This window comes from Mustela nivalis, assembly GCF_964662115.1.
Source record: "Mustela nivalis genome assembly, chromosome: 15".
NCBI classification, from domain to species: Eukaryota; Metazoa; Chordata; class Mammalia; order Carnivora; family Mustelidae; genus Mustela; species Mustela nivalis.
Genome location: NC_139034.1, coordinates 89,218,731 through 89,244,260, shown reverse-complemented (window position 1 = coordinate 89,244,260; position 25,530 = coordinate 89,218,731). Strand labels below are relative to the sequence as shown.

At 54.8% G+C, this 25,530-nt stretch overlaps 1 protein-coding gene across 6 annotated transcripts in view; it reads left to right on the top strand.

Annotated features, from left to right (window-relative positions):
- Positions 1–25,530, top strand: part of RASA3 (RAS p21 protein activator 3) — a 114,036-nt gene that overhangs the window by 18,140 nt on the left and 70,366 nt on the right. For 3 of the 6 annotated variants that reach the window (XM_082701138.1, XM_082701135.1, XM_082701139.1), the window contains exon 2: positions 24,253–24,370. Coding sequence is in view for 3 of the 6 variants with exons in the window: in XM_082701135.1 (XP_082557261.1) it covers positions 24,253–24,370 (118 nt within the window). In the remaining 3 variants the exon portion in view is untranslated. Of the gene's footprint in view, positions 1–21,122; positions 23,231–23,498; positions 23,726–24,252; positions 24,371–25,530 lie in introns of those variants that run through there. The other 3 variants (XM_082701137.1, XM_082701136.1, XM_082701140.1) reach the window with 3 other exon arrangements.

The following is a 25,530-nucleotide window of genomic DNA, read 5'->3' as shown; positions in this document are numbered from 1 at the left end:
CTGGGGTGCGGTTCTGCCGTGGGCGGGGCTCCCGGTGCTGGGGTGCGTTCTGCCGTGGGCGGGGCTCCGGGTGCTGGGGTGCGGTTCTGCCGTGGGCGGGGCTCCGGGTGCTGGGGTGCGGTTCTGCCGTGGGCGGGGCTCCGGGTGCTGGGGTGCGGTTCTGCCGTGGGCGGGGCTCCGGGTGCTGGGGTGCGTTCTGCCGTGGGCGGGGCTCCGGGTGCTGGGGTGCGGTTCTGCCGTGGGTGGGGCTCCGGGTGCTGGGGTGCGGTTCTGCCGTGGGCGGGGCTCCGGGTGCTGGGGTGCGTTCTGCTGTCGAGGGGGAGGACCCGAGCGGAGCGCTGGACGGAGCTGGGGCCACGACATGCAGGAAGAAGGTGCTTCAGGGCTCAGAGCCGCTGCGGTGTGCACAGCCGCTTTCTGCAGAGGGGACTGCGGGGCCTCAGGTCTGGCTTGACGGGTCCCGCAGCCGAGACGAAGCTGCAGGAGCCCGCCTGTCCGCCCGGCTCTAGGTGGCCTCTTGTCTGACTGGACGAATCGGTGGTTTCCCAGAAGCTTCCCTCGGGAAGCTGGGATTTTGATCTCCTTGGAAGTGGTCAGCACATTGAGCTGGGGGCTGGCCGGGCCCCATCTTCACGCCGCTATGCGCCGTCTGCAGCCCCGTGGCCTCCTGTCCTCGCTGCTGCTGGAATCGGGGCCCTCGTGTGCTACTGTCTGTCACCCCGCGGTGCGTCCCTATGATAAACCGCGCAGACGCCGCAGTGATTCAGGTACCCAGCTTCTCCAGGGAAGGTCATGATTTACTGTGGGGAGCCAAGGGGACTGTAATAAACCTCAAGGGCAGGGAGTGTCGTTGTTGGGGGAACTGATGCCCCTCTCTGGAGTGCAGCCCCTGAGTGCAACTGCATCCCGACAGACCCGCGTCCCTGGGGCTCCTCTGACTGTGCCCTCGGCCGGTGACCCAGAAGGCACTGCCGTGGGGACGGTGACCGGCCCCTGGTCAGATGTCGCTGTGGCTCCCAGAAGGCCCTGCCGTGGGGACGGTGACCGGCCCCCTGGTCAGATGTCGCTGTGGCTCCCAGAAGGCCCTGCGGTGAGGACGGTGACCGGCCCCTGGTCAGATGCTGCTGTGGCTCCCAGAAGGCCCTGCCGTGGGGACGGTGACCGGCCCCTGGTCAGATGTCGCTGTGGCTCCCAGAAGGCCCTGCGGTGAGGACGGTGACTGGCCCCTGGTCAGATGTTAACTGCGGAAACCCTCGTGTTGGGTGTGGCGGGATGAAACGCTTCAGGACGGTCAGCACGGGTCTTCACTCTGTGGGGAGGCCAGGAACCACGCCACACATGCTGAGGCACTGTTATCCCCTGTTGCTGATGGGGAAACTGAGGGTTGGCAAGAGGCTCCTGTCCGGTCTGAGGTGACCGCGGGGAGGAGGACAGTTTGGCCGGGCGCGGGGCCGTCACTCTAAGTCTCTGTTTCTGGGAGGTTTGTGCTCGGCCTTGCTCTGGGAAGAGCACTGGCAGCACGAGCCCTTGTGGAGGTGTTGAGGTTCGTGTGCCCTCCAGGGCCCTCTCTCCTCTCATCCTGGGGGCTTGCAGCTTCTCAGGCGGGCTGGCTTGCAGTGGTGGGGGCAGGATGTCCTCTAATGGGAATGGAGTCCACGAGGGGCAGCTGCTGCCACAGGAACCTCCTGGACAGACTCTAGGTCGCTGCCCAGCCACAGGAGGTGTCCAGGTCAGTGGTGGCCCAGCCCTGTGGGGACACTCGCTCACTTTGCCAGAATGTGAGATGTGGACATTCCTAGAGCAGTTGACGAGGGTGGAAAGTGAAACCTGTGGAATTACAGCCCAAAAAGGACGTGAGATGTCACATGTGTGACTGCTAGTGTGAGAAGACTCGACCCACGCGGGGCCCGAGGGGCTGTGTGGCACTGCCTCCTTCCCTTGTGACTCTGGTGTCCTGGGCCGTTTTCCATTTTAACACATGGCTTGTGGCCTCCTGTATTCCCGATCTGGGCTGCCCTCTGCCCTTGTGCCTCCACCTGTCCTGACTGGGCTCTCTGCCTTCTGACCTCATGGCCTTTGTCCTGTTCCCCCTTCAGGCCTGACCTCTGCCTCTTCACTCTTCGCTGCCCCCTAGGCCCCCGGCCCTGGCCTCCCTGGGCCTGCCTCCTTCCTCAGTGTTCTGCCGGGGTCAGGCCCACAGAAGGTCTTGGTGGCCCAAAGTACTTTTCATTTCTTAGACACAAGGGGAGATATTAAGTTTGGGGGTTTTATAGGAATTCAACTTATTTTGATTCATGGGAAATTGTGAATTGGCCCTTCGTTGAATAATACGCAGATTGCCTAGGCCAGCCAAAGCCTCAGATTCTAGGAGCTAAAGATAGAATGGTGGGTAAGGGGCAGGCTGGCAGAGGGCAGGGACTCAGAATGGGAGTGGCGAGCTGGCACTCATGGTGACCGCCGCGCCCACGCTCCAGGCAGCTGGCAGAGGATGTGGGCCAGGCCCAGGTTTGGCCAGAGAGCTTTCTCTGCAGTCAGGAGTTCGAATCAAGTAACCATGTGTGTTAAGAGGGGATAGTTGAAGTTTGAATTACAGTAGATTAAAGACTAAATGTGAACATTTCAGCACTGATTTATTACTAGTGAAGCCAGACTTCAGACTAGAAAAATCGTTCAAGTCAGAGGGCAAGATGCGTGCTTTGTATGTAAGTCAGCGTGTGGAAACGTGATTACAGCTTGGAGACCTGGGGCACCCGGGGGCCCCCCGGAGATGCCCACCGGGGGTTAAGCATCTCTCAGTTGTGGCTCAGTTCATGATCTGGGGGTGGTGGAGCCCCGTAGTGAGCTCCGCGCTCAGTGGGGAGACTGCTTAAAACTCTCCCTTGTCCTCTGCCCCTCCTCCCCCCTCTGTCTAAATCTCTCTCACTCTCTCTCTCTCTCTGTCTTTTAAGAAACAACTGGGAGCCTGACAAAAGTGCTGGGATTTCCAGCCGCAGTGTTTGCTGTGACTGTCATCTTTGATTTCTAGCAGACTTTTTAAAGATTCAATTCATTCATTCACTCATTCATTCATTTGACAGAGACAAATGAGATCTCAGGCAGAGCAGCAGCGGCGGAGGGGGGCAGGCAGCAGGCTTCTCGCTGAGCAGGGAGCTCGATGCGGAGCTCGGTCCCAGGACCCCGGCATCCCGACCCCAGCTAAAGGCAGAGACTCAATGACAGAGCCACCTGGGTGCCCCGAAACAATCCTTTTTCTATCCTTAAACATTTCCAGTGACAAAGGAAATGTCCACTGTAGCCGTGAGACAAAAGCGCACAGAGAAACCGTAAGTTGTCTTTCCCTCCCTTCCCGTGCGGAGCTGACCATTTGGTTCAACGGCTTCCAGAGCGTTCTCTGCGATCTCACAGGCGTGCGACGGGTGTGTGCACGGGAGGGGTGCTTCTGAGCTGCTGGCGGAAGCACCAAGCTCACTCTCTCGCCCTGGGATAAATCAGGCCCCACCTGTGGAACTGTCTCTGGCCGTTTTGGGATGACGCCGGGTCCACGGGCAGCGCTGAGAGGACGGGTCCACCCACCTGCTGTCAGGAGACAGCCTGGGGTCAGTGGGGCGGCTCGGGCGCCCACAGCGCCCCAGGCTCCGGCTTCCGCCTCTCCGGCGGGGCGGGATGAGAGCGGGGCCGCCCCCAGAGCTGAGGGCCCGCGCCCGCCGCAGGCTCGCGACAGGCACCTGCACACGGGGTCCCGGCTCGGGTCCCGGACGTGGGGCCGCGCTCCCGCCTCACGGGCCCTGTGCGTCTGGCGGCTGGTTTGTCCCAGGGGAGCGCACCGGCCAGGCCACCCGCGGGTGGGTCCCAAGCAGGAGCCCAGACGCTTCCTTCCAGCTGTTCGTCACTTGGTGTCTGCGCCCACACTCAGTCTCCGAGATGTTCCTGTTTTCACATGTTGTCACCATCAATCCATTTAGAATTTATTTTGTATGCTGGGAGTTAGGAGTCATTTTTTTCAGGACAGCCAATTAAGCCAACTCCGCTTACTAAATATACCACCTTTTCCTCCGTGAACGAAAACGCCATCTTTATCATAAATTAGGCTCACATACATGTTCCCATCTCCGTCTGTGTTCTCTCTGATACCTTTTGTTTATTAGAAACCTGAGAATATCCTGCCTATCGTTTTAAAAAGTTAGCTGTCGGGGCGCCTGGGTGGCTCAGTGGTTAAGCGTCCGCTTTGGCTCAGGTCATGATCCCGGGGTCCTGGGCATCAGCCCCTCTGCTCAGCGGGGAGCCTGCTTCTCCCTCTCCCACTCCCCTGCTTGCGTTCCCTCTCTTACTTGCTCTCTGTCAAATAAATAAATAAAATCTTCAAAAAAAAAAAAAGAAAAAGAATAGTTTCCTTTTAAAACTCTTAATTTTTATTTTAAACATAGAACTTTCTGAGAGGAACTATGCTTATTATTCAGTTACCATGAATTATGTGTCTACTGTATACCCAGAAATGGGGTCGATGATTTTGTAGCATGTGTTACAACTTGGACCCAGCTGGTTCAGGAGTTAAACATAAAATGAGTAATAAAATAATTAAAGGGATTCGTTGAGCAGATTGATTCCACAGATTGAGCAGATTCCTACAGCAATACAGACCCTTGCTGTAGGAAGCACCCAGTCTAAATGGGGTTTGTGAATGAGTTTCTAACTTAAGGAAATCAAGTGGGCATTTAATCACAAAGCTCTGAATTATGGTTTATTTTATATTTAAACTCTAACAGAAATTGTCTTTATTATGACACATAATAAGTTGACGTGGCCAGTGTTTAATATAAGGTGAAGGAATTACTGGCTATTAAATTTACAAGCACTTCTATTTAATTATAAACGTGCTCTATAGAGATTTTGAAAAACCTAGTTCTAAATTTTCAAGAATAAGAAAAAAGTGACTCATTCTCCCAGCAAGAGGCTTGGTACAGTCGGCATCTGTGTAACATTCTGGTTCTTCTGTTCAACCATTTCTTCTCTAAGTTTATTTTTCATACAGAGGTGTCTCGTGTGTGTGTACTTATTAGATGTTAAATACACATGTGTACATGTATATATTTCATATATCCTTTAAAAATTTCACTCCGAACATTTCCATGTATTTCTGGAAGTTCTTCATGAAAATCGCTTTGATTGCCGTGTGGCCTTCTGCTCAGCCTTATCCACTCCTTGCCCTGGCCCTCTGTGCCGCTCAGGACCCATGTGGCTTCCTGCCGGCCTCCCCCATGGACAGGCAGCTCTGGGGGCGGTGGTCTGACCTGCCCCCCACAGCCTTGCGTCCGGATCCAGTGAGGGCAAAGGCACTTAATCTGTGGACTCTCCAGTTTTTGAATGTTTAAGCATTTCCTTGTTTTCTTGCCAGCGTAAATATTGTTATAATAAACATTGATCATTTATAAATCTTTGCTTTATGGATTGTAGTTGACAACAACATAGATTTGAACTGCATGGGTCCACTTACGTGTTGATTTTTTTCAATAAATACAGCGCAATAGTGTAGATGTATTTTCTCTCCCTTATGATTCTTCTTTTTAATAACATTTTCTTTTCTCCAGCTTACTTTATTATAAGAACACAGTTTACAATACAAATGCATACAAAGTATGTATTAGTCAACTATCTCAATTATTGGTAAGGCTCCTGGTCAACAGTAAACTACTGTTTTCTTTTTTGAAGTCTAAGTCTAAGTAACATTGTGTCGCAGGCGCACAGCACGGCGGTTCCGTAATCCTCTGCGTGCTCCGTGCTCAGCTCCAGAGTGCCGTCGCCGTCTGTCCCCGTGCAAGGTGATGACAGTGTTACCGACGGCATCCCCGTCTCCCCGACTGACATGTTTTCTACGTGGAGTTTTGTGGCCCATAATGCCCTTTACCTGTTTCACCGCTCCCCACCCCTCTCCCCTCTGGCAACCGTCAGTCTGTTCTCTGTATTTATTTATGTTTTTAAGATATTATGTATGTATTTGTCAGAGAGAGACACAGCGAGAGGGAAAGCAAGCAGGGAAGTGGAGAGGGAGAAGCAGGCTGGAGGGAGAAGCAGGATTTCTGCCGAGCAGGGGGCCTGACGCGGGGCTCGATCCCAGGATGCTGGGCTCATGACCTGAGCTGAGGGCAGATGCTTAACGACGGAGCTACCCAGGCGCCCTGTTTTCTGTATTCATGAGTGTGTTTTTTGCTTGTTTGCTTTGATTTTAGGACTCCACATACAAGTGAAATTGTATGCTATTGATCTTGCTCTGACATATCTCACTCAGCACCGTGCCCTCTAGATCCACCCATGTTGTCACAAATGGCAAGATCTCTTTCTTTTTGTGGTTGAGTAGTATATATGATGATAAAATAAGTAATGTAATATAATTATATAATAATATAAAGATTATAATATGTAATTATAAAATGATGATAAAAGTAATACAATATCATAGTAAACATAGGGATGCATATATCTTTTCAAATTATTGTTTTTATTTTCTTTGGATAAATACCAGTAGTGGCATTAGTGGATCTTATGGTAATTCTATATTTAACTTCTTCAGGACCCTCCGTACACTTTTCCACAGCGGCCGCACCAGCTTGCATCCCACCAGCCATGTGCGAGTCTCCCCTTTCTTCACAGCCTCACCAACACCTGTTGCTCCTTGTATTTTTTATTCTAGCCACATTGGCAGGTGTGAGGTGGGATATCTTATTGTGATTTTGATTTGTATTTCCCTGATGTGGGGAATGTTGAGCCTCTTTTCCTGTGTCCGTTGGCCATCTGGATGTCTTCTTCAGAGAAATGTCTGTTCATGTCCTCAGCCCATTATTTAATTGGATTATTTGTTTCTTTGGTGTTCAGTTTTATAAGTTTTTTTAATGTACTTTGGATATTAATCCTTCTTCAGTTTGTTTACAAGTATCTGCTCCCATTCAGTATGTTGCTTTTGATTCTGTCGGAGGTGTCTTTTGCTGTGTAGAAACTCTGTGTTTTGGTGTTGCACCAATAGTTTAATTTTGTTTTTGTCTCCCTTGCCCAAGGAGGCACAAATATGTTACTAAAGCCAATGTCCATGAGATTGCTGCCCATGTTTTCTTCTAAAGAATTGTATGGTTTCAGGTCTCACCTTTAGGTCCTTAATCCATTTTGAGTTTGTTTGTGTGTGATGTAAGAAAATGGTTCAGTTTCATTCCTCTGCGTAGTGCTGTCCAGGTTTTCCCAACACCATGAACTGAGGTGACTGTCTTCTCCCATGTATTTGCCTCCTTTGTTACAGATTCATTGAAAATGTAAGTGTGGGTTTACTACTCTGCTCTGTTCTGCTGGTCTGTGCTAGTCCCATACTGTTTTATTCCTGCTTTGTAGTGTATCTTGAAATCTGACATTGTGATGCCTCCAGCTTTGTTCTTCTCTCTCAAGATTGCTTTGGCTATTTGGGGTCTTTTGTGGATACAAATTTTATGTGTTCTAGTTCTTAAAAAATGCTGTTGGCATTTTGATAGTGATTGCTTTAAAGCTGTAGATTGCTTTTGGTAGAATGGATATTTTGAACAATATTCATTCTTCTAATCCATGAGCATGAAATGTCTTTCCATTTCTTCATGTCATCTGCAACTTCTTTTATGAATATTTCATAGTTTTTGAAGTACAGGTCATTCACCTCCTTAAATAAGTTTATTTATAGGTATTTTATTATTTTGGAGCAGTTGGAAATGGGATTGTTGTCTTCATTTCTCTCTTTGCCACTCCATTATTACTGTAAAGGAATGAAGCAGATTTCTGTATATTAATTTTGTATCTTGCAACTTTACTGAATTTATTAGGTTTTTTTTTATTATGTTCATTATCATTTATTAGTTCTAATAGATTTTTGGTGGAGTCTCTCAATCTGCAAATATTGAAAGCTTTACTTTTTCCTTATCACTTTGGATGCCTTTCATTTCTTTTTCTTGCTGTGTCTAGGACTTCTAGTCCTATGTTGGATAAAAGTGTTGAGAGTGGACATCCCTGTCTTGTTCCTGACCCTAGGAGAAAAGCTATCAGTTTTTACCCACTGAGGATGGTGTTAGCTGTGGGTTTTTTGTGTATGGCCTTTATTATGCTGAGGTGTGTTCCTTCTAGACCTGGTTTGTTGAAGGTTTTTTTTTTTTTTTTTTTTTTTTTAAATCATGAATGGATGCTGTATTTGTCAAATGCTTTTTCCGCATCTATTGAGGTGACCAGATGGTTTTTATCCTTTCTTTTATTTTTTTAAAAAAGATTATTTATTAGAGAGAGAGAGACAAAGATAGCAGAAGAGGGCATAAGCAGGGGGAGGGGAAGCAGGCTCCCGGCTGAGCAGGAGCCCAGTGCGGGGCTCGATCCCAGGACCCTGGGATCATGACCTGAACCCAAGGCAGGCGCTTCATCAACTGAGCCCCCCGGGTGCCCCATCTTTTCTCTTACGGATGTGATGTATCTTGTTGATTGATTTGCAAATGTGGAATTCCTGGACTAGATCCCACTTGGTCATGGTGAACGGTTCTTTTAATGCTGGATTTGGTCTGCTGATACTTTGTAGAGGACTTTGCATCTATGTTCATGAGGGATATTAGCCTGTAGTTTTCTTTTTTGTGGAGTTTTTATCTGGTTTTGGCATCAGGGTCATGCTGACTTCCTAGAATGAAATTGAAGGTTTTCCTTGTTTTCTATTTTTTGAAAGAGTTTGAGAAGAGTAGTTAAGTTTTGGGGGAATCAAAACCAGCACGTGGATGTTCTGTGCAGGGTATTGTCGCTACAGCCACCTGTTGTTCAAGGTTCAGCTGTGTTTTCTTGGGAGACCTAGATACTGATTTATTCATGGTTTTTCAACTTTTTTTTTTTTTTTAAAGGAAAGTGCATGCATGTGAAGGGGGAGGGGAAGAGGGAGACAGAGGGAGAGGGAGAATCTCAAGCAGGCCCTACATCTAGTGCAGAGCACAACATGGGGCTCGATCTCATGCCCCAAGTCAGACGTCGCTCAGCTGCTGTTGGAAGTAAACATGTCTCCTGCCTGCTCCACACAGCCTCAGCTGCCCAGGGTGTCAGGACTCAGGCAGGAGGCCCAGGTGTGTCAGATGGTTGGTGGCCCACTAGCGACAGGGCCAGGAACACCTGGGGGGAGGGGCTGTTCCCGTACCCCCTCCACCAGGAGGGGCTGGTTGTTTTTCCATTCAGGGAATTAGGGCCTCTGGTTCATCTGGGGGCTGGGAAGGCCTGCAGGGGGGCCGTCCGCCTTGGGCAGGGTGCAAAGCTCTCTGCATGGCGTCCCTGGACGTCCCAGAGCTCGTCCGTGCAGTGGCTTCAAGCGCGAGATGGTGCCATGACCGGGATGTGTTTCTGTGTGAGCTACTGGTTGGCCGGTGTTTGTGGTGTGAGGTACGTCCATCTCCCAGGCGGGCTCTCACAGTGATAAAAAAGGAAGGGAAAACCACTTTTATGCTTTCAGTTTCTTCCTATTCTAAAGTTGCCATTAAGACTCAAAGCCAGCTCCCAGCACTCATGTTTGGTTTGTGGCTCTCCCCAGGGACAGTGGAGTCTTGTGGCTGATGACTGGCATAGGCACACACTCGCCCTATTGGCGTTGGACGCAAGGCCATCGGCTGGGGCCCCGGGGATCATGGGCTGTGATGCTGGTGGCAGCTCTCCCTGCGTGGGGTGGGCACCGTGGGCCCTTCGTAAGGTTTGGCTGCGTCCGGCAGTTGGCCAGGTTGTGGCCCCACCTCTCGGCCGGAGCTGTCTCCAGGGCTCGGGTCCCTGCAGCCCCCTTTGGCAGACAGCTGCCTCCGGAGTATACATAATGTGCTTCTGGGGTTCCCAGTGCATATGGTGGTGCCTTCGGGTCTTTTAGATCCCTGTGCTTTGGTCAGTTAGGAACCACCACAAAAGAGGAGGCTGGGTTCTCCCAGGACACCCCTGGACCGACCAAAGCTGCTCTGGAGCACTCAGACCCCAAGTCCAGTAGTCACCAGGCCATCAGGCACCTGTCCCGCGAGGAAGCCCAGGGGACCCTAAGTCCTGAGCTGGTGGACTGTCTCTCATTTTGCCAGGTGTAACCGTGACGTTGGTAGAACCATCGGTCACTCCCTGTGCTGGGTGTGCTTGTCACGGGGGGACACGGCTTTGCCCTTGCTGTGGCGAGTGAGAGCGCGGAGGACCTGGGGGCCGCAGTCTGGGCTCTGACTCTGGCCTCCTGCGCGGGGCTGGACTGGTGATTTCTTGAGGACCCAGAGCAACACAGCCCTTCCACTGGAAGCCGGTCCTCAGACGTGGCCTTTGCTGTTTGTTTCTTGCACCCCTACTAGACCCTGGACGGGGAGAGGGTCCGAGTGTCAAGCCCCGAAAGGAAGAAGTCAGTGCTCTGCTCAGTGCTCCGAGAACAGCAAGTTTGAGGGCCACCGACCTGCCGGCTTGCCGCCCGTAGCTCTGGGCCCCCATTCCACTCGGAGATGGCGTCGTGCACCGAACGTGGTGCCCCAGGCTGCTCAGGTTGTGGGGGGCCTTGTGACCCGTGCGATCCACCCTTCATCCCGATTTTGAGGATTGGGGGTGGGCTGTTCGGAAGTCCCACACCAGGGAGGGGCTTGGGTGATCTGAATGGGGAGGTGAAGTCAGAGTCAGTCTCTCTCCTGAAAGTTCTTTTATTCACTATTTCAACAAAGTTCAGAACGCATCCTGTGTATGTCAGTCTGGTCTGGCTCCTTGCAGGGCTCCCAGGGCAGCCCGCTTGCAAGCTGGCGGGTCTGCTGCCTGCTCAGACCCAGAACAGTGTTAGAGAGGACTCGGGAGTTTGAACGACTTGAGCTTGGCAGGGATCTCTGGGTTGTCTCGGGTGCCGCAGCCCATTGGGCCCGAAGCAGCCTTGCTCTGGCCCCAGGGTGGGCAGGCCCCGTGGCCTGGGATGTGTCGGGACAGCAGTCCGCAAAAGCTGGGTGCGTCTGGGACCCCGCAGCCGTTTCTGTTTTCTCGCGGCTGGAGGCCTGGTGGAGCTCTGCCCTTTCCTGTGCCCGAATCAGTGAACACAACAGCCTGTGGCCTTTAGAAATAATTTATTACATCTTTCTTTAAGTCCCTGCATAAGTCCCACTTCCCCATCCTATGCACCTTCCAGCCACCTCTGTCCTTACAGGCTTGTCATGAAGAAGTCTGTCTTCCAGAACATTCCACAGGTGACACATCTGAGGTCATCTTGGCAGGCCCAAGACTTTTGCCCTCTGGGTTGTTCCCACTTAGGGCAAGGGTGTTCTTTTGTCCAGCATGGGAATGGCTTTGTGGAGGACAGGTCCCGGATGTGTAGCCGTTTTTAGTGTGCACTTCAATGGCACTTACAGCACTTACCACCACTTCTGGTTTCACCATCTGTGACCGCCTGGAGGGACCCCAGGTGACCTTCAGGTAACCCCCCCAGGGCAGCGGGGACACCCCGCCCTCCTGCCCTGCACCCTTATGTAGGTGTGTGACCGTGTTGTCTCCACTGGCTGGCTGCTGTGTACATTCCTATGTTGGGTTCTTGGGAGCGTGTGGCCCGTGGAGGGGTTGCAGGCACACATCCCAGCTATTTCCTACACAACTGCTCCACTGCACGCTCCCCAGCCACATATGAGCACCCCACTTTCTCCACATCCTTACCAACATGTGTTACTTTCCTTTGACAGAGATTCTGGTCATCTCATGGCAGCGGTATCTCACCGTGGGTTTGACTTGCGTTTCTGTAATGAAACATGCTGCCCAGCGTCTTCTCGTGTCCATGTGGACAGTTTGGACCTTTGAAAAAATGTCTTCCAGGTTCTTTGCTCATTTTTAAGTGGGTTGTTTGTCTTTAGTTTTTGGGTAGCCAGGAGCTTTTTATATATTTTGGATCTCAGAATGCTCATCGGATACGTGACTTGCTGGAACCTTCTCCCGCTTTGTTGCTAACTGTCTCCACAGTCTGCATTGCCACCAGTCTTTGTTCTCAAGGCCTTGAGATGCATCACCTGGTTTCTCTCTATGTCACAGCTGGAGGGAAGGGGTCAGTCAGCTTGGTGGTCATGGCACCTTGCTCAGGGGTTCTTCCAACCCAGAGTGCCCCCACCTCACCCCTGCTGGGGTGTTGGCATTCCTGGTGACCAGTTCCTCTTACCAGCAGCTGCCTTCTGTTGCCACCATCTGTCTTCTCTGAGCCCTCACTTCTGGCTCCTGAGCAAGGAAAAGAAGGGATTTTATGGGTTTGTTGGGGGGACCAGCCCCTATGCCCTGTGCACATGGAGGTTAGCCCTGCTGGGGTTTCAGTAATGCTGCTTTCCTTACCAAGGTGCAGAAACAGGTGTTTCCCACACACGCAATCTCATAGGCGTGACACAGCACTGTTGCCATTACACGCACTGACATGGATGTTACCTGGGTGTGAAGTCAGGCCATGCTAAGCTGCCATAATTGCCTTCACTCTTGCGGAGACTGTCAGCGTCAAAGACCACCCTGACCACGAAATGCACACTGCTTGAGAAACAGCCTGGGGTGTACTTAGCCGACCGAAGAGATAATAAGTTACCTAGAAGAAGGCCAAGCTTTCGTCAGAATACCCCAGAATAACATAGGATGTCTCACGTTCGCCGTGGACCTGGAATTTCCACCGTGTGTCTGGCCAGACCCAGGCCATTTCCCTTCAGCGAAATGTGAGTGAACAAAAGAACACCTTCATTTAAAAGTCTTTCCAGAATGGCCCCTCGGTGGCTCAGTCGTTGAGCATCGGCCTTTAGTTCAGCTCAGGATCCGAGGGTCCTGGGATCAAGTCCTGCATTAGGCTCCCTGCTCTGCAGGAGGCCTGCTTCTCCCTTTCCCTCTGCTGCTCCCCCTGCTTGTGCACTCACTCTCTGTCAAATAAACAAATAAAATCTTTAAAAAAAAAAAAACAAAACAAACCTCTTTCCAGAACTTTGTGTTTTGCACTGGAGGTATGAATGGCAGGGTCTGATTTTACAAGGAAGAAAATGGTTTTTCTAATCTTTTGTTAATATCTAAGAAATTTTCTTTCTTGAGTTTAAGCCAGGACTCTTTCAGAGACTGGTGTGGGGAAAAGGAAGAAAGGCAGAGAGAGTACCAAAGTGTTCGGGGCAGAAAACAGCAGCCTGAAATCCTATGTTGGTCACTTCGGAAAAATAGGTCTAGATGGGGCGCCTGGGTGGCTCAGTGGGTTAAGCCGCTGCCTTTGGCTCAGATCATGATCTCAGGGTTCTGGGATCGAGTCCCACATTGGGCTCTCTGTTCAACGGGGAGCCTGCTTCCCCTTTCTCTCTCCCTCTGCCTGCCTCTCTGCCTATTTGTGATTTCTCTCTGTCAAATAAATAAATAAAATCTTTAAAAAAAATAGGCCTACATGTTGTAGAAGACTCTCTTTCCAGGGTAGGCTGGGAGGGGCCGTCTTTGGCCAAGAGGGGTCTTATTTTGTGTATCAAGGAACTGCTGCCTGTGGAAGAGGTTGCAGGTTGGAATGGAAATTTGGGCCATTTAATTTGGAAATAGAGCAGTACCTTAAACAGGGCAAGCTGACCTGAGCGCCCGAATTTGTATTCTGTCAAACGACGAGGACCCCTGGACAGGCAGACGTGTCCTCCTTGAAGCCCAGAGCAGAGGCTGGAGGAGGTACTCGGGGCCAGATGGGAAGGGGCCGGGTGAAGGGCAGCATGGAAGGGGTCGCAGTGTCTGGTCACAGCACACAGCTGCGTGATCACGACAGAAGCGACGTCTTGCAGGGTTGGTGTGTCTAGAACCGACTTACCGAACAGTGGCTTAGACGTTGATAGGAACAGAACAGGGAATGTTGACATTTCCCAGGTGATCCTACAAAACGCATCTTTCCTAGCGGGGAGTCAACGGCGGGTCTTCAGCTGATCACCGAGAAGCATCGGTGATGCTCTTTCTTCCACGGATGGTGTTTGCTCAAGAGCAGGAAACGAAGGTTGCCAGTGAGTGTTTCTGGGTCTGGCTGGGCCTGGCGCTGTGGGACGACGGTCGTGTCAGCCTCGGGTCCCCGCGGGTCCCACGGAGCCCCCGTACTCCCACCGTGTCTCAGCAACAGTAGGAAACAGCGTATCTACCAACAGAGAGCTTTTCTGAAAAAAGATTTCATTATTTGACAGACGGAGACGGCGGGGCGGGGCGGTCAGCGGGGCAGAGGGCCCGGCGCGGGGCTCCATCCCAGGACCCCGCGACCACGGCCCGAGCGCCCAGGCGCCGCGTGCAGACGGAGGCCGGTGCCCACCGCGCGGCTCCGCCGGCCGCTCTGCCGCCGAGGCCGTGAGCGTGGACTCTGAGCCCCCGGGGCCTGACGCCGGCCCGGGAGGACGCGGGCTCTCCCGGTGCGCGTGGTGCCGCGTGGCCCCGGCGGCCCTCGGGCGAGCGGCCTGGCCCGGGTGTCCCCGCAGCCGGCGCCCCGACGCGGGCAGCGCAAACCCGGGGCGCGGGCCGGACGCGGGCGCGGACCCCGAAGCGGCGCACCCCCGGCCCCGGGCGAGGGGCAAAATCTGCGCCCGCGTCACTTACTGTGTTCCAGACCGGTCGCCCCCGTGACCCCGGGGCCCCCACCCAGCCGTCGTCAAACAAAAATGGGGAAAACGGGCGTTTCCTCGATTCCAGGCACCTGTTTAACCGAGAAGACCACAGCAGCCAGGCAGTGGGGCGTGGGCGGGGCCGCGGGGCGGGGCGTGGGCGTGGCGTGGGCGGGGCCGCGGGGCGGGGCGGCTACAGTTCCGGCCCCAGTCCTCGGCCCCCGGCGGCTCCACGCCGCGCGCGCATGCGCACAGACCCGTGCAGGAGGCACGGCGGGAGCCACGGGTCCGAGCGCGCGTGGGCCGCAGGCGGGAGAAGCAGGCCGCGAGCCTCGGGTCGGCGAGTCCTGGGAGCCTGAGAGGGAGCGCGCGGGGCGGCCGAAGCCTGGGCGTTCGCTGCGCCAGACGACCGCGCGCCACACGATTCTGTTCTTCGGTGCGTGTCCGTGTCCGAAGAGCCGAGCGCGGGGGTGGAAAGTGGGTCGCGCTTGTCTCGGGGCGGGAAGACGCCCCGGCGCCGACTGTGGGGACAGCGGCACAACCTGGTGACGGCGCCGGACCCCGGATCGTACACCTGAGACGGGTGCGTTTTCGGGTCTGTCGCGGGAAAGCTCTTGGAGGGAGAAGCAGACCCCGCAGCCCACACGGACGCGCACGGACACACGGACTCAGACGTGCGCGGACAAGCGAGGACGTGTGGAAACGCCTCCGCGGAGGAAGGGGCAGGCCTGGGGCATGGCCCTGTGGCCCGGTGTCCGGTGCCGGGCATTCGCCAGATGTTCACCCGGGCGTTCCCTCAGGTGCCGCCGCGGGCGTTCCCTCAGGGGCTCTCCCGGGCGTTCCCTCAGGAGCTCTCCCGGGCGTTCCCTCAGGGGCTGCCGCGGGCGTTCCCTCAGGGGCTGCCGCGGGCGTTCCCTCAGGGGCTCTCCCGGTCGTTCCCTCAGGGGCTCTCCCGGGCGTTCCCTCAGGGGCTCTCCCGGGCGTTCCCTCAGGGGCTCTCCCGGGCGTTCCCTCAGGTGCTGCCGCGGGCGTTCCCTCAGGGGCTCTCCCGGTCGTTCCCTCAGGGGCTGCCGCGGGCGTTCCCTCAGGGGCTGCCGCGGGCGTTCCCTCAGGGGCTCTCCCGGGCGTTCCCTCAGGTGCCGCCCCGGGTGATCCTCCTGACGTCTCCCAGGTGTTTTGCCCCCTTCCTGCTTCTTCCTGGGTCCCCCGTGCGCTCTTCCGCAGGCTGAAGACCGTCCCCAGGCTGAGGTTTCCTGTGGCGTCTCCTTCGTGCCGCCCCTCGCTGTCGGTACTGTTCGCCGGGCGGATGCGGGGGATGATGTTCTAGGAGGGCCCAGGCCCAGCAGGGGGACAGCGTGGATCCTTGTCTTCACCAGTGTCCCGGGCCTCATTCTTCCAGAAGCTTCCATGGTACCTCGCTTTACTTTCCTGCATTTAAAAACGTCTCCGGTACTTCTGCCTTCCGTGTTCCCGTTAGTTCTTCACCCTCCTCAGCTGCCTCCTCGGCCTTGTCCCTTCAGGGCCGCCTGTCCGGTCCTCACGCAACTAGCCGCAACAGAGCCTCGGAGCACAGAAGACTCTGCGGAGGGTGGGGACCCTGTGGTTTCCTTACTGACCTGCCACAGGAGCTTCCAGCCAGAAACTCCCATTATTCAAGGGGACCCCAGATGCCGCTCATGCTGTGGGACTGATGGACAACTCCAGGGCAGGTGCCCCTTGATGACGGACTGGTGTCCTTAGAGGGGGGCCCTGGTGGACCGCATGAGGGGTCCGGAAGGGCAGACCCATGCCAGGGGCTGGAGGGTCCCAGACGCACAAGGCCAGGCAGGTGCCCCCTGAGCGGGGCTGCCCCCCTCAGACCCTTTCAACAAGGGGAAGGAGCCCGCATGGCTGCATCGTCAGAGTTCTCCAAAGGATTTGAAAGAAACGTGAAACCCGTTTTTATTTATTTATTTATTTATTTAAAGAGATTTTATTTATTTATTTGACAGAGAGAAATCACAAGTACACTGAGAGGCAGGCAGAGAGAGAGAGAGGAGGAAGCAGGCTCCCCGCTGAGCAGAGAGCCCGATGCGGGACTCGATCCCAGGACCCTGAGATCATGACCTGAGCCGAAGGCAGCGGCTTAACCCACGGAGCCACCCAGGCGCCCAAACCCGTTTGTTTTTAAATGGCATCCACTAACTCAAAAGTTAGAGCTGTGGGGGGGGAAGGCCGTGTCTCAGTGCCCCTTCGACCGAGTGCCCTGGGCTGAGACTGGAGGGTCGCGCCCGTAGAGGACGTTCTCCCGGCCTCAGCGGGGCCACAGCCTGAGGTCCCAGCACCGGAGGGGCTGTAGACTGTGTGTTTTAAAGATTTGATGTATCTGTTAGAGAGAATGAGAGACAGCAAGCATGAGAGGGTAAGGTCAGAGGGAGAAGCAGACCCCACGCAGCAGGGAGCCTGGTGAGGGACTTGATCCCGGGACTCTGGGTTCATGGTCCGAGCTGAAGGCAGTTGCTCCAGCAACTGAGCCACCCAGGCGCCCAGATCTGTGTATTTTTATGACCGTGTCGGCTGAGGATGGGAAAGCGTCTTCCCCTCCCAGGCTCAGGGTCTGAGGCTTCCTGACACAACGGACATAAAGGTCAGGGCAGGGGCGCCTTACTCTAGTGGGTAAATGCAGTGTAGCTGCAGGACCAGCAAGGGTGCCCCTGCCCGGGATCAGGGTACAGACCGAGTGAGAGTACAGTCCTTCTCCGATGTGGCCCCGGCAGCAACCCAGGGAGCCCTGAACGCTCACTCGGGGGCATTAACTGTCTTTGTTCGAGTCTGCTGGTCTGGTCAGGAAGGTTCGAAATGATGGTGCACCCGGACGTCCAACCAGCTGGCACAGTGCGTCACGGTGGACCCTCTCTGCTCTCCTTTCCCGCTGCACTGACCGCTCAGGAAGGGATTGGTCACAACCTGGTAGCTCGGGCGGGCCACCTGCACAGGTCCCTGCAGACCCGGCTGTCCCTTCATCTGGCCCGCCCTGGGAGCTTGTCTACCCCATTTGTTTACTCCTCTCCAGTCTGTGGAATCCGAATCGGAACGGACCTGGTGGGTACAGCCGAGTAGCTCCTGTAGCTGTCGCACAGTGCCCACCGCACACGGCCTCCTAGGCCCTCAGGCCTGTGACAGTGTTGGCAGTGTGATGGCTGCAAGGTGTCAGACACTCTGTCACCGGACTAATCCCGTGATTCAGATTATCACCAGTGTACCTGGACGGGAGGAAGAAGATGCTTTACCCACTGATGTATGAGCTCCCGAACCTGAGGACATGTGTGTGTCCTGGTGTAGTTGTCCTCACCGCTAAGGCTTGGAGACAACTTGTGCTCACAGCTTTGGGGCTGGGCATTTGGGGCCTGCAGGATGGGCTGGATTTGGCTGCATGAATCTTATGTACACGGAGGCCTACATGGGGCTGTCGCATTCTGCTGGCTGGTGGGCTGGGCTGCAGGTCCCTGATACGTGCCTCATGGGTTATAGGTCCACAAAGGTGCTGGGAGGTCATTTATGCTCTGACAGCTCCCTGCCCCGCCATGCACCTTCGTGCTCTCCCTCCAGCAGTGGCCTCAGGGCTCTGACTTCTTGGCTCAGAGCAAGTTCTTATTCCAAGGGACCAAGTGGACTCCACGAGGCTCTGTCTTTGCCCAGTCACTGCTGGAGAGCCCAGACCCCGGGGGTGGGGTGGGGCTCTCTGGGCTCACATCTCAGGGGGAGGAAGGTGGAGTCTCTCTTTGGGTTTTGGTGGGTCTTTGAAAGCTGAAATGCATAATCAGCACTCCGAAACCCCTACCCGGCTGGCCATTTGATTGTCGTATGTACTGGTCTGCTGAGTTGAGCGAACATTTATCGGGTGCTCGCTACTTGCCAGGCTAGTGTGCTGTTTCCGATGCTGGAGGCAAAGAAAGAAAGACCCAGTCGTGTCGTGGGATGCACAGGGAGGAGACAAGCGAGCAGGCCGTGTGGCTGGAGGCTGTGGGTCTGAGGGCGGAGGCCTGGCTGAGGATCTCAGCGGCGTCCCAGTCCCAGGATGGGGGGCTGGCTCTGCTGTCATCCTTGGGCATCTTACCAGGCTTCTTCCATGGACATGGGCCATCCGGTATCTCCGGGAGCCATGAGAGGGGGTTAGGGTGGCGATGCTGGTCCGAGTCCACAGTAGGCAGGGCTCTAGCCTGGAACTGGGCGGGGGGCACAGAAGGTGGAGCCCCCTGTGCAGAGACTCTTCCCAGGGTCCACAATTTGTGCCCTGCTGCTCGTGGTCACCGCACGGGGCATCGCCGCCTCTTACAGAGCGAACACGGACGTGTGCCCAACCCCTCTCTTCCTGTCTCCTGTGTGAGGCGAGCAGAGGGCTGCTCCAGAACAGTGTCCCCCTCCCCGGCAAGTAAATTCCGAGAAGCGCACCCGCTGCCATCTTTCCATTCCTGCCTTAGCTCCCGGGGAGCTCCGAGTTCAATGGATCCCAGAGTCGCACGTGTTGGGGCTGGATAGATACAATTTTCTTTCCTTTCATTTATTTTGAACTTCTAATTTCCATGTGAACAGCCTTATCTTTCTTAAGATTTTATTTGGGGGGGGGGCGTGCAAGAAGCAGCGGAGAGAGAGAATCCTCCGGCGGGCTTCCTGCCGAGCACCGAGCTCAACCCGGGGCTGGATCCCTTGACCCTGCATTCATGACCTGAGCCGAAATCAAGAGTCAGGCGCTTAACCGACTGAGCCACCAGGTGCCTTGAGAACAGCTTTATTTTATGCTTGTCTCTGACCTGCCCCGACGACCTCTGGGCAGAAATCAAACCGGCCTGTGTACGGAGCAGCCCTTCCCAGGTCGAGATCCCCGGAGGCAGAGGGAGCAGGTGTGCTGGGGCGTCCGAGCAGCTCAGGGTGGAGTTCTCCGGCCGAATCAGTGCCGTAGGGGCGGCTGCTCGGAACTCCATTTAGAAACCCAGTTTCATCTGTTTTTGTGGAGTTTTATTCTCCTTACTATGAAGTGGTAAACTAGCAAGGTATTAAAAAATGTACACAAAAATGTACATTCAGGGAGATAGAATATTCAGTCATGGAGTCGATCTTCTGAGGGACATAGACTCTTCTGTTGTCCAGTAAGCCACCTGGCCACCAGAACCTGTGGGCCCATGGAGGTATTCTGAGCCAGAGTGACCGAAGGCCTGCCTGCGTTCTCCCACTGTGTTCCCCTTCCAGAGCAGAGGCACCGGGCTGGGGAGGGCCCGCCGGTGCCGTGTGGGTGTGGTCGGTCTGAGTGCGTGGAGGGGAGCTCCCGAGGCTCAGAGCCAGAAGGAAGCGGCTGTGTCCGGAGAGCCGGCCGTCCGCACGCTTCCCTGCGAGGCTTTCCCTCCTTCCTCCATCCTGCTCTTCCTGGGGATGCGGAGGGCATGGCCGCCTCTGCTGGGTGCCGGAGGGCAGCCAACCACCTCCAGCCCCTCGGGGGTGACACAGCTAAGTGCGGTCCCCGGCGTCACTCGTCAGGTGCTGGTCTCTGTGACCTCCAGCACCCCCTTCCGGGTATGGACGGCCTTGTTCCTTGGCCCCCTTGAGGCCCTCCGGACGGGACAGAGGCTTCTTTATCAGGTTGGCCCCCCATCCCTTGGCCTGGCAGCGAGGTGTGGACGTCCACACAGGGTCTTCCTTCCCTCCGGTGGAGCACGAGGTCCCGGGCACGAGGGTTGGGTTTTCCTGGCACGAGAAAGTGTGGTGGCCCGGAAACGATGACACTTTCAGATCACAACCTCTGTCCCCCTTACCCAGGGCCTGCTTCCTGGATATAGGAGCCAGAGTCTGCTCGTTCAGGGTCTTTATTGCTGTCCACGGCTGCCTTCTGCTTGTGTTAATAGGTTGACTGTTTGGAGGTGGAAGCAGGTTCCTCCATCGGATCTGGTTGGCGCATAGTGTCCGTTCCAGACACAGGCAGTGGGAGAAAGACTGGTGGAAAATGACCCTGGGTGGGTTCTTAGAATGAAACCAAGGTTTATTTTTCTTTGATGTGGTGGTTGCTTATTCATCCATTCATTCAGCAGATAGATCAGCACCTGCTGTATACCGGGACAGCTTTGCTTTCCTACGAGAACGTCTCCACGTGCTGGGAAGAGGGACGTGTTTCTCGTCAGGGGCAGAAAGGCCCCATTACATGCAGCCAGGCAGGGAGATGGCCTCTAGCCATTGGGCTAAGCAGTCAGCGTGGAAGGAGTGGTCATCTGTTCTGCAGGTGGTCGGGTGGGACACAGGCGAGCTGAGACGCCCACCCCCATTCTGCGGCGGGGCTCCAAGCAGACTCGGGGAAACGCCTCATTGTCAGCCTGTTCCGCCCAAAGAGGTCCCCAACAGTGAGGATCTCGCCAGGACGTGGCTGCGGGTGCTGCCCGCTCTCCCTGCCTTCCCGGTCTGAGCAGCTCGTCCGCGTCGGTTCCGGTCGGCCCGCTGCTCTCTGTGGCACTGTCCTCACAGCCCCCCGCCTGGGGCCCCAAGACGGCGGAATGTGGCTCCGTCTGTGCTCACACCGGCATTTCCGCGGTGTCAGGTGTCTCTCTTTCTCTTTTTAAAAAGATTTTATTTATTTATTTGACAGAGATCATAAGTAGCAGAGAGGCAGAGAGAGAGAGAGGGGAGGAAGCAGGCTCCCCGCTGAGCAGAGAGCCCAATGCGGGGCTCGATTCCAGGGCCCTGAGATTGTGACCTGAGTCCAAGGCAGCCGGTTAACCGACTGAGCCACCCAGGCGCCCCGGGTGTCTCTGGTTCAGGCACATCTTTCCCTTCTCTCTTCAGGGGACCCACCTGGTGGAATGTCAGCGACTGTTGCTTGGTTCTGAGGTTCTTTGGAGAATAAACAGGAAGAAAATCTCAGTTCCCTATTTTCCCCCAGCGATCATCTCCCATGAGACTTTCGAATAAGTTTCTTTTCTCCTTTTATGAAACACAGGAACTTGCAGCTAAATATCTCATTTGCTGTAAAATAACAAGAACAACAACACCACCAAAACAAACTCTAAGGGGAAGCATGGTGAGTCTTGATTCTCACCATCAAGATGTCAGCCGGGAAGTTCTCAACGTCAGGCTGGTTTTAAGTTTCAAGGTTTGTGAGTGCTGCACAGGTGATCTCCAGACCAGAACCAGAAGACAGAAAGCATCTGTTTGGGGCCTGGTGTGTGTGAGGGGATGGCCTCGTCGGGCAGTGCAGTGGAGGGGGCCCGGCTCTGCTGCCCTTGACCCTCGCTCTGGAGAGGCCCGTGGACCACGTACTCTTTGGCCCCTGTGGGATGTGGTCGCACCCCTGCGTGCATGTGCACAGGACCTTTCCCATGCGCCGGGTTTGGCTTAGATTCACGTGCCTCTCACCAGCTCGGCCGTGTCTCCGTGGGCCTGGCTCATGCGCACGTGGTGTGTTCTGGAGTGTGGTAACCCGGCGGCTCTACCGGAGAACATTCATTGTTTTTCTCTTTCTTCACCTGCCAAGAGCCATTGGTGATTCCCAAAAGGAAAATCTCTGCAATCTTTTTTTTTTTTTTTAAAGATTTTATTTATTTATCAGAGAGAGAGGGAGAAAGCGAGCACAGGCAGACAGAGAAGCAGGCAGAGGCAGAGGGAGAAGCAGGCTCCCTGCTGAGCAAGGAGCCCGATGTGGGACTCGATCCCAGGACGCTGGGATCATGACCTGAGCCGAAGGCAGCTGCTTAACCAACTGAGCCACTCAGGCGTCCCAAATCTCTGCAGTTTTTTGAAGTAAAAGCTTCTTGGAGCTGGAGGAGCTGTGGAGAGCTCGTGTGTTCTCGTGCTCCTCCCGTGGGGGAAACTGAGGCCCAGAAAATCAGGTCTCCTGTCCCGCTGTGTTCAGGAAAGGACCACGTGCGCCGACTCCACTGCTGCTCTTTGGAACCCTGGAGGAACACGCTCGTCAGAAATAAGGTGCACTGGCCCGGAAATCCCACCCCGCTGTGTGGGCGTCTGTAGAGACATTAACTGAAAAGTCAAGAAGCTTCCAACAAGCCGAGCTCATCTCAGTCCCCCTGGAGGCTCAGGCGGGCCCGTTTGCAAACTGGCATCTTCTAAACATGCTGGTTCCCCCCAGAGAGTCAGAATGTCTGTTCCGTTGGGAGTTGTGCGGGCGAGGGTGCACCCGGGGCCTCTGGTGCGGAGTTCTGAGGAGCTGGTGCTCTGGTGTGGGGTCGGTGTCTGTTGCTTTCTTCAGTTTCGGCAAGAGTGAGGCAGTTTGGCCCCTTGTGGAGCCGCCAGTGTTTGTGCTGTGCCTGGGTGCTCGAGCTGCCCTGCCGTCCGAGGTGGGGTCGGGGGCCTGCGGGCGCCCCAGGAGACGGGCCGTAGCGGAGGCCTCAGAGACGCGAGGGGTGGCCCGAGGCTTTTCCTCCGCAGAGGAGACAAGGTCTCTGCCTGGGTGTCCGTGTCACAAGCTGCCCGTGGACAGCGCTGTCGACCCTGTTCACACTTGTGAGTCTCCAGGAGAGGACACAGACTGTGGTGCTGTCGGCGATTGTGGACAGACCCCGGGGCCCACAAGGAGCCGGGGATCCACGGTGTTTTCTGCAGGGCCTGCTGCTGCCCGAGGCTCTCTCCTTCCGTGTGGAGCAGGGGACATGGGAGGGGGACACTGGACCAACAGCAGGTCTCCCCGTGGGACTTACCTCTAACTGGCAAGTCACTCTGTGTTTTAAACAGCTGGAGGGGTGCCGGGTGGCACCGTTGGTGAAGCATCTGCCTTTGGCTCGGGTCACGATCTCAGGGTCACGGGATCGAGCCCCGGAGTGGGGCTCCCTGCTCAGTGGGGAACCTGCTTCTCCCCTTCCCCTGCCCCACCCCTGCTTGTGTGCTCACTCACTCTCTCTGTCTCAAATAAAGAAATAAAATCTTTTAAAAGATAAACAGCTGGAGTCCATGCTTTTTTTTTTTTTTCTTTAAAAGGGTCCTTCTCCTTAATTATTGCCCCAGCTTTGGCCTGGTACTGACGAATCAAATTCAGAGTAACAAAGCGAGCCAGGATTTGAATGGATCAGCAGAATGTGGTCCATCCGTACAATGAAATATTTAGCCTTGATGAGGAAGGAACTTGCTACAACACTCATGAACCTTGAGGGCATTTTGCTGGGTGAAAGAAGGCAGTCCCAGAAGGACAAATACTGATCACTTCTGTGAGTTACCTCGGGTAGCCGGCTTCAGACACAAAGTGGAAGGGTGGGTACTGGGGGAGGGGACGGGGTTGTGTTGCGTGGGTGCAGAGTTTCAGTTCTGCAATATGAAAAAGTTAGAGATTGGTTGCCCAATAGTATAAATATACTTTACTGAGCTCTGCACTGGAAGTGGTTAAGATGATACATTTTAAGTTATATGTATCTTACTATAATTTACACATTAAAAAAAATTAAGGGGACTAGTATGAATAAAGTCCTGATTCATAGGCTAATGGATTCCTACTTTGATCAGTTTGTTTTGGAGGATATGTGGATGTTACCTTGCATTCTAACACCATACGTAGTATGCTCTCTGATATTCTGATTGTGGCAGCAAGAAAGACACATAAAGAGCTAATGAGTGTATAAAAGGGACAGCAGGTGCATTGCTGTGAAATAAGTGCATTACTTGGAAAAGTGTCTGTGATTGGCAAGGGAACACGGTAACTGTACGCTAAATCGATGGTATATTTACATTTGCTTTTTAGGTGAAGCCAAAAATCTTCCCACTTACCCGGGGCCAAACAAGATGCGGGATTGCTACTGCACGGTGAACCTGGACCGGGAGGAGGTTTTCAGGACCAAGATTGTGGAGAAGTCGCTCTGGTAATGTCTGCTGTTTGCTTTCCTCCGCCTGCTTCCTCTGTGTGGCAGATGCCTGGAACACAGGTGCCATTGGCCACTGTCCACACTGCCCAGTGTGCGTGAGGCACTGGAATGTTCTGTGAGCTCCTGTCTGCCAGGGCCGCTGGGCTGCCGTCTTGGTGGCAGTCCCCAAATGCTCGTGCTGGCCCGGGCTGAGCAGCCTGCAGCTGCAGGGGAGCGGTCACCCCCTGGAGGGGCGTGTTTGGGCACCTCTGGTCAGAGATGGGCTGAAGGTCAAGGTGTGCACCGGACATAGCAGCAGTCAGGCATTTTGACAGGTGAACATTGGGCAGCTTTTTTTTTTTTTTAAACCACCTTCCTTTAAACTTTCCCAGAGAGACAAATCTGAGATGGGCATGGAAGTGATGCCCACTGAGGAAGGGGGGCCTGGACAGCACTCGCTGAGAGCGCCAGAGATTGTTGGTTGGAAGGAGCAGCGTCTAGTAGGTCCTCGGGTCCTTGGAGAGTTTGCTGTACAATGAACATATCCGTGCCCCGGAGGGTCAGCTGTTAAGGACCACTCACCACCGGAGGGCTTGTCGAGACAGCTGTCTGCTCAGACATCTCTGACAGGCTCCCCGTGATGCCACCCCTGGACCACACCCCGGGGACAGGAGGGCTCCCTAAAAGTCACAGCAGTTTCCATGGAGGGTGGGGAGAGAGAACCCAGAAGCGCGAATGTTAGCAGGGGCGGGCCTCGTGGCTTGCAGCCAGCACAGCTAGTGGGGGTCCTGAGCAAGTCACTTGTCACCAAGTGGCTGGTGGAGTGGAGCAGGGTCCTCCAGGAAGCCCGTGTTTACAAGTGTGGGTGGTGTGGACCCACGCACACAGCTGTTTCTGGTTTGAGAGCAGCTTTCGCAGAACAAGTGTATCCTTCCTACTGTTCTCTCTGAAAGGGCACAAGCCGCATGTTGTGACCGGACTTGGTTTCTACAGACCTGTTAGGGATTTCCTGCCCCTTCCATTCTCCATCTGCACAGGGCCCCCAGCACTGGGAGGCACCCCTGAGGCCAAGTGGCCACAGCGTGTGGGCCGGGCATGCTCCAGAGTCTCTGGAATCATTCGTTGTAGGAAAACAGAACTCCTGAGTCGTCTGTCAGGAGTTGCGCCTGGCTTTGGGG